Raw genomic sequence first — 8,425 nt, 5'->3', positions numbered from 1 at the left:
TATTATTGACTTAATGAGATACTTTGGAAATTACATGTATATTGTTTGATTTTTTAATATGGGGTGCATTTTTTTTGGACATTATTAATTTGCATTATTTTTAATATATATATATATATATACTATGTTCAAAACACGATTAATATAACATTGTAGTTTGTACTCCGTATCTAAAACTTTATTATATTAGTGTTTACTATGAATACAAAGTCTTTTTTGACATTATTTTTTTTGAATATGGGGTTCAATTTTTTTTTTTTGATAACGTCGATTTTGTTAATATGGGGTCTACTTTTTTACCGTGAGTTTGGAGATGGTGGGTTCCACTTTTTTTTTTTTTTTTATATATGCTTGATCTTTCGTTTAGTATGGGGTCAATATATATGAGGCCCACAATTTTTTTTTTTTTTTTACAATTTTTTTTTATGGGCTGTTTAATGAGGCCCAATTTTTTTTTTATTTTTTTTTATATATACTATGTTCAAAACATGATTGATATAACATTGTAATTTGTGTTCCGTATCTAAAACTTTATTATATTAGTGTTTGTTAAGTATACAAAGTCTGCACTATTTTTTTTGACATTATTTTTTTTTTTAATATGGGATTCATTTTTTTTTTATATATTGCTTGATTTTGTCAATATGGGATACTATGTTTAAAATACGATTAATATAACATTGTAGTTTGTGCTCCGTATTTAAAACTTTATTATATTAGTGTTTGCTATGAATACGCATCGTGTTTAATATGGGGCCCATATTTTTTTTAACATTGTTTGTTTTTTAAATATGGGATTCACTTTTTTTTTCAATATTGCCGTATTTTGTTAATATGTGGCCCACTTTTTTTCCCCGTGAGTTTGAATGTGGTGGGTTCCACTTTTTTTTTAATACTGGATGTTGTTTAATATGGGGCCCATAATTTTTTTTTACAATTTGTTTTAATACTGGATGTTGTTGAATATGGGGTTTTTTTTTTTTTTTTTTTTTACAATTTTTACTATGTTCAACATGATTGATATAACATTGTAATTTGTGCTCCGTATATAAAATTTTATTATATTAGTGTTTGCTAAGAATACAAAGTCTGCACTTTTTTTTTGACATTGTTTATTTTTTTAATATGGGATTCATTTTTTTTTATATATTGCTTCGATTTTGTCAATATGGGATACTATGTTCAAAACACGATTAATATAACATTATAGTTTGTCTTTCGTATTTAAAACTTTATTATATTAGTGTTTGCTTTATGAATACGCATCATGTTTAATATGGGGCCCGCATTTTTTTAACATTGTTTGTTTTTTAAATATTGCTTGATTTTGTTAATATGGTCCACTTTTTTTTCCCGTGAGTTTGGATGTGGTGGGTTCCACTTTTTTTTTTAATATTTGGATGTTGTTTAATATGGGGCCCACAATTTTTTTTAATACTGAATGTTGTTGAATATGGGGCCCATAATTTTTTTTTTTAGGGCCTGTTTAATATGGGGGCCAAATTTTTTTTTTTTTTTTTTATGTTGGTGTTTGGGTTGGGGGGGGGGTCCACAGACGGACGACGAAAGAAGCACCAACCGGTGCTTCTAATATAGTAGAAATATGGTAACAAAAAATTTCATCGTACAACTTTATTATTTTTAAAAACAAAGTATTCGTGGGGCAGACTTGAAACTTGGCATCTATACAGTGGGATCAATAAAGTTGAAGTAACTTGTTTATTGGAAGAAAAACGAGGAATACTAATGAAATGACTTTTCAATTTTCTTAATAATGCACATAAATAGGGGAAAATGAGAAAAGTGAATGTGACTTTTCAAACTTTCCGTGGATAACGTGGAGAGCTTGTTCTAATGAGTAAAACTTAATGTAATTGAATAGAAGATAAATTCCTTTTTTAAGTGAAAGGCAAAATAATCAGTTACTACCTACATTTCAATTCATTTGTCTTAATCTCCTTATTAGTCCGATTCAAAGTGAATATCTTTTTTCTCTTTTTGCAACTCTTTAATTTCAACTTTTCACATGGCTTGCTAAAGACCACAATATTAAATGTCATTTTGATACATTCTACATATCTTTAGTTTAAAACCACAATATTTAAAAGTCTTCTTTACTTCTTAAACTTCGCGCCAAGTCAAAATTATGACAAACAAATTCAAACGGAAGGAGTAATATCTACTGATATTTTGTAATTTAATTTTAGATGTAGATCTTTCCACTTTTGGTATAGTATAGTATAATGTCCTTCCGAGACGTTGAATTCTATAAAAGGGTGAAAAAGCTAGTCCAGGAAAATATGATCTAGTGTATCTTGACACGTACAAATTTAATTCATCTAAAAGTTGCGATAATTTGGGTTAAATATATAGTTCAGACACAAAGAGAAACCTTGTTAAAATATTTTGAAAAATCAAATTTCGAGTTTCATCATTCTTCTTTTGTTGGATTGAACAGGTGTAAGTGGATGTCGTTGAAATTGGTTGGACATACTTGGACGAGACTATATGAAATTTGAAGAAGATTATAAATGACTTGAACTTGTATCAAGTGTAAGATCAGATAAAAAAAAAACATTTGCGACTTGTGCATATTGTGTTTAATGGTGTATATCACACACAAAGTTTCATGGACGTCATTGTTACATGTGTAAATCACGTTGTGTGCCTTGTATATCACTGTATATTACACACAAATTTCATGGATATATAGAGATATATATGATATACAAGAGGTAAACTGTTATACAGTGCGACATACATTGATATACTGAGGACCATGGAGGATATACAGATGGAGTCATCTTCAACCTCGAGTTTTCAAACTGAGATTCAGCTTAAATCAACCTCAAATCGTTTCCATACACTTTCAGAAAAGATATTCAAGCTCCTTAAGGTGTTCCCAACAAAGTCCAATATCACCCAATCGATAGATCAAAAAAAGGTCAAAACAAGCTTTAATTCTTCAGCGTATTGGTCGAGAAAAATCAATTAATATTCCAATTCAACAACAAAATTCATGAAAAACTCAATAATAATCTGTCTGTAATATAGAGTATTCATGTGTACAGCTACAGAGATTTGAGAAACAGGATAAAATCTTCTGAAGAGAGGGAAAATTTAGAAATTTAAAGCTAAATTACCGAAATATTTTTTTCGCTTATGAGATAAAAAAATTGTAGCCTGATATGTGGCATTGGATGTTGTATGCGTCTCACAAACTAGGGCTTTTTAAAGTCATTTAGTTGGCCAACTTGTCATATGGTGTCAAATCTCCAAATTAAATCTTGATAAGAGTCGCGTCAAGATACAGAGGTATTAATATTTCCTACGCTAGAGTTCAATTCCATTTTTGTCTCATTTAAACATAATGTGTCCTTTGAGGGGCATGTTCCTTGGCTAGTGATTTGTGACAGTTTAATGGCTCTAAAGGCTGAGATCATTTGTATTCATGTTTGTTGGATTAAGCTGACGTTTGGTTGGGTCAAGCTTAAAACTGACGATAGCAAACAAGGCAATAACTTGATTTGTGCCAGGGGCATTTTAAGGAATCATACAGGTCATTTAATGTTTCTCTCAAAGGTTTGGGATGCGATCGTTATTATCGGACACTGTTAATGTTAATGATATTCTTGTCAAATGGAACCATGAGGTAACAAGATCCCATGGCTTTTGACGCTATTAATCTACCCAAGCAGGCTTTCGGTTTCTATTCTCTTGTGATGAAGTGATAAATTGGCGTTAGTTGCTACCTATTCTTGACAAGGCTGATGCTTTGTTTATTTCTGTTTGTATATTTTCTTGGTTCCTTATTAATTTCTTTGCTGGTTTAAATTTGTACAACAAGTAATCTGTTTTGGGATGCTTAACACATTTAGCAGATTAGTGGAGCAAATCTTACGGGGATTTTGCGTAATTTGCTATGCATATTTAATGATAAGATTATTCTGCTTTTCCAAGGAGGTTTAATTTGGTTCTTTGTGCCCCTCCTTGCCTTTTTTTTTTTTTTTTTTTTTGCGCCTATTAATAAACAAGATAGGAATGTATATCAAGCCTCTAGTGGTCGATAGCACTATATAAATGTTTTATGAAACTTGTCGAAATCATAAAGATCTTTATTAGATATGTTGAAGCTCTGAAACATTAAAAAAATGAGTGATCTATTTGATCATAATCACTAAATATAATATAATATGGTAACAAAAAAGCACGTCGTACAATTTTATTATTTTTAAAAACAAAGTATTCATGGGGCAGACTTAAAACTTGGCATCTATTCAGTGGGATCAATAATTTGGTTAACTAATAGTATAACTGCTAGTATTAACTAGTGAACTTTTCCGCGCTTGGCGCAGTTATAACAACCTAACTAATCTTTTACTAATATAATTAAAAAGATTTAACTATTCAAATTTCAACACGTTAAATTTCAAGTTTGATTTTTTATATTATTATAACACACTTAATTTTGATATTTCTCTTCATCACTTGAACATTTTTTTTTGTCTTATTTGCTGCTACCGTGCTGTATGGGCTGAGTAGACAAACAGTTACAACAGTTACTGCGCTTAATTTCAATAGCTACGTGGGCTTAAATTAATTAATTTTAGTAGATTATTGTGTGTATTTTTTATATAGAGAGATGAAGGGAAAAATGTCAAAAAAAGGAGAAAAAAGATAAATAAAATGGTGGCCGTAGAGAGGTGTCACATCACCTTGTCTATGCCTAACTTTATATTATATATAGATTTGAAGCCAACCCAAATCTTGATTTCATTGTATCTAAGTACTCACTGTACCAAAATATGGATCTTCCATGGTATTCTATTCTAATTCCTCTGCTTGTTTTCATTTTCTCCCTTCATCAGTGGTTCTTTACTAGCTCAAACGTCCAAAAAAAGTTACCACCATCCCCAAGAAAGCTTCCAATTATAGGAAATTTGCATCAACTTGGGTCACATCCTCACCGTTCTCTCCATAAGCTTTCAGAAAAACATGGTCCAGTCATGCTACTTCACTTGGGAAGTAAGCCAATGCTCATTGCTTCCTCTGTTGAGGCTGCTCGTGCTATCATGAAAACTCATGATCTCATCTGGGCAAGCAGACCTAAATCCAGCATTGTTGATAGACTCTTTTATCGCTCCAAGGACGTGGGCTTTAGTCCATTTGGTGAATATTGGAGGCAAGTTAGAAGTATTACTGTTCTTCATCTTCTCAGCAATAAAAGAGTTCAATCTTTTCGTGGTGTCAGAGAAGATGAAACAACGAATATGATTGCAAAAATCAGGCAAGGTTGTGATTCTTCGAGTTCAATAATATATTTGGGAGATCATTTATGTGCTCTCACTAATAACATAATTAGCCGAGTGGCCTTAGGGAGGACATATAATGAAAGGGAAAGTGGAATAGATGCAAAGGCCATCCTAGCAGAATTTGTTGAACTTTTAGGTTGTTTTAACGTTGGGGATTATATTCCGTGGCTTAAATGGATCAATAAAATCACTGGTTTGGACACCAAAGTGGAGAAAGTAGCTAAAAAGTTGGATATATTTTTAGAGAGTGTGATTGAAGAACACATTATTAGGAACAAGGAAAGGAAATACCGCGCAGGTGAAGCTAAAGACTTCGTGGACGTTTTGCTAGAAATTCAAAATGGAAAGGAAACTGGCTTTCCTCTTCAAAGGGATTCATTGAAAGCTATCCTCTTGGTAAGAATCACCCTTATTGATCTATTTCAGAAGTTTAAGCTTAGTGTATGCAGATATTATTAAAATAGTACTCCCTCCGTTTCATAATAATTGGTGTTTTTAACTTGGGCACACCCAATGGCGAATTTAGGCCTTAAAATAAGGTCACGTGAACACATGGTCACCCGATTAAACTCGATATAGTATGTGTATAATTCTTAAAATATATCTAGTATTACCATTTGGAGCCCATGCTACAAAAGGCTTGGTGGTACACTTGGTTGAAAGTTGAGTTATTAGACTAGATGTTTAAGGATCAATCCCCACTTAATGCATTTTTTTCATCCTTTTTTTAGTAGTGAACCCATCTTCTAGAAATCCTAGAAATCTTTTTTTTAGTAGTAATGGTTTTTTGGTTAAGTAAAACTCTATATTCAAGTAAGGGTAAAATTGGAAGAAAGAAATTAATATATTCTTAATTTTGTGAAACACCACTTATTTTGAAACAAAATGAAAAGGTAAAAACACCAATTATTATGAAACGGAGGGAGTATTATTAATTTTCTCGTATGAACAAGTCGCAAATGTACACTATTTTAAATTTTATTTCGCGAGGTAAAAATAATGGTGGTGAGACTACACACCAACAGTGCTTTTATGCGTGTAGCCTCCATGGTCAGTGGCTATAATTCACATGTTGGAAAGCATGTGGAAGTAAGTGGAGCTTAAAAACTCAGTTTGTCATTTGATTTTGTGTTCATTTCCTATCATAGGATTCGTTTGCTGCTGGCACGGATACAACATATACAACTCTAGATTGGACAATGGCAGAGCTTTTGAGGCAGCCAAGAACCATGGAAACATTACAGAATGAAGTGCGACAATTAGCTCAAGGAAAATCCGAGATAACAGAGGATGATCTAAAAAATATGCAGTATCTGAAAGCAGCAATCAAGGAAAGCCTCAGGCTTCATCCAGCAATTCCACTACTAATTCCTCGAGAATCAATGGAAGACGTGAAATTGTTAGGCCATTATCACATTCCTGCCCAAACTCAAGCCATTGTTAATGCTTGGGCTATCGGAAGAGACCCGTTATTGTGGGGAAATCCAGAGGAGTATCGGCCAGAGAGATTCTTAAATAGTGATATTGATGTCAAAGGACTAAACTGTGAGTTCATTCCCTTCGGAGCTGGTAGAAGGGGCTGCCCAGGAAGTAGTTTTGCTATTGCAGTAATTGAGCTAGCAGTAGCGAAGCTTGTGCATAAGTTTAATTTTGCATTACCAGAAGGGTTAAAACCGGAGGATATGGATATGACTGAAAGCACCGGCATAACTACTCGTAGGAAATCACCTTTGCTAGTTGTGGCCACTCCATGTACTTAAGAGTTTATTACTCCATTTCTTACCATCTGGATCACAGATCTTATTCACCAATATTATCAGTGAAACCTAGTTCCCAGCATGGCTAGTAGTTAGTAATAAATTCACTATATGTACAAGTTAATTGGTCGACTCCCTTTTTGGGTGTTAGTATATCTGTTTTATGTTCTTTTATGCAATATTAATTTCTTGTTCTAGCGTGCTTTGCGGATAATATTAATTTGTCAAAAAATTGAAGCTGTTTTACAAGTAGGGACCATAGCCCAAAGGTATGCCTTTTTTTTTTTTTTTTTTTTTTTTGTTGCTATTTACTAATGAACCATCTTGCTAATATTTAACTATTCATCTAAGCTTTTCCACATTAAGTTGGTATACACTTAAGGGATGAAGGGATCCAAAGGAAGGGGAAAAAGAGAAGCCTAGTATTTGACGTATTCTTTTTCTTCCTCAAAGGTAAATATTGGGGTGTGTAATTGTCTCTTTTCTTGGATTGGTTAGGTATAAATATTCGGTAGGGTAAGTATTCACCCTTAGATATTACAGTCAAACCTCTCTATAATGGCAGCGTTTGTCCGAAAATTTCATGGCTGCTATAGTGAGGTGCTGCTATGTATGTATACTGGCATTTGATGTTTAGATTTCATTTAGTTGTTAAACAAACGTACGCAATATATATATATATATATATATATATATATATATATATATATATATATATATATTGTTTTTACTTTTTATGCTAGTATAAACGAAACCAAAAATACTTGTTAATTTTAAAATCCCAATTGATTTTCATATTTCATTAATTAAAAATTGAAAAGACTAATAAATTACTGAGAAATCCATAACTAGTTATACCATACCGATAAAGAATTAAAATCTAAGGAACATATGCATTTAAAATTAATTGAAAATTTAAATTTTCAAGTTTGATGTAAGAATTCTAAAATTGTAGGTTCTTCCATAAATTCCAGCCTCTTAGTAATACTATAACGTTTGAACTGACAAAGATTTTTGTTCAAACTTTCAGCAAAAGGGAATTCAATAGCTTTCTTTGAAGGGTGTCTAAGAGCTTAATAGTATAATTGAAGATTTTTAGATATTCGTACTTGAAATTTACTATGTACATGACATTAATGATGATTATCATAAATAGTTTAATATTTTATTTTATAGATAATATCTTTCTTACAAAATATTATTACACAATATTTGAGTGTGGTACGTTATAGAGAGGTAATTTACAAAGAGTATACCGCTATGATAAATGTCATTGCTGTTACAGGCAGAATGCTGTTATAGAGAAGTAAAATATAACATAAGGAATTGGGTCCGGAGAGAATCAGGCCGTTATAG

The 8,425-nt window shown here is 32.0% G+C and overlaps 1 protein-coding gene across 1 annotated transcript; it reads left to right on the top strand.

The window, feature by feature from the left end:
* Positions 1 to 4,805: 4,805 nt before the first annotated feature.
* LOC132058205 (cytochrome P450 71A4-like) lies at positions 4,806 to 7,294 on the top strand. Its single transcript, XM_059450754.1, has 2 exons — positions 4,806 to 5,708; positions 6,461 to 7,294. The coding sequence occupies exons 1-2, from the start codon at positions 4,806 to 4,808 to the stop codon at positions 7,070 to 7,072; spliced, it is 1,515 nt and encodes a 504-aa protein (XP_059306737.1). The 3' UTR covers positions 7,073 to 7,294.
* The last annotated feature ends 1,131 nt before the right edge of the window (positions 7,295 to 8,425 follow it).

Source organism: Lycium ferocissimum, chromosome 5, assembly GCF_029784015.1.
Source record: "Lycium ferocissimum isolate CSIRO_LF1 chromosome 5, AGI_CSIRO_Lferr_CH_V1, whole genome shotgun sequence".
NCBI classification, from domain to species: Eukaryota; Viridiplantae; Streptophyta; class Magnoliopsida; order Solanales; family Solanaceae; genus Lycium; species Lycium ferocissimum.
Note: the sequence above shows the minus strand (reverse complement) of the source record. Positions and strands in the feature narration are given on the sequence as shown.

What these genes read in the sequence shown, in the direction of transcription:
- LOC132058205 (XM_059450754.1), top strand. Translation starts at nt 4,806, where the DNA reads ATGGATCTTCCATGGTATTCTATTCTAATTCCTCTGCTTGTTTTCATT. An exon ending in CATTGAAAGCTATCCTCTTG is followed by an intron (nt 5,709 to 6,460) that starts GTAAGAATCACC and finishes TTCCTATCATAG; the next exon opens with GATTCGTTTGCTGCTGGCAC.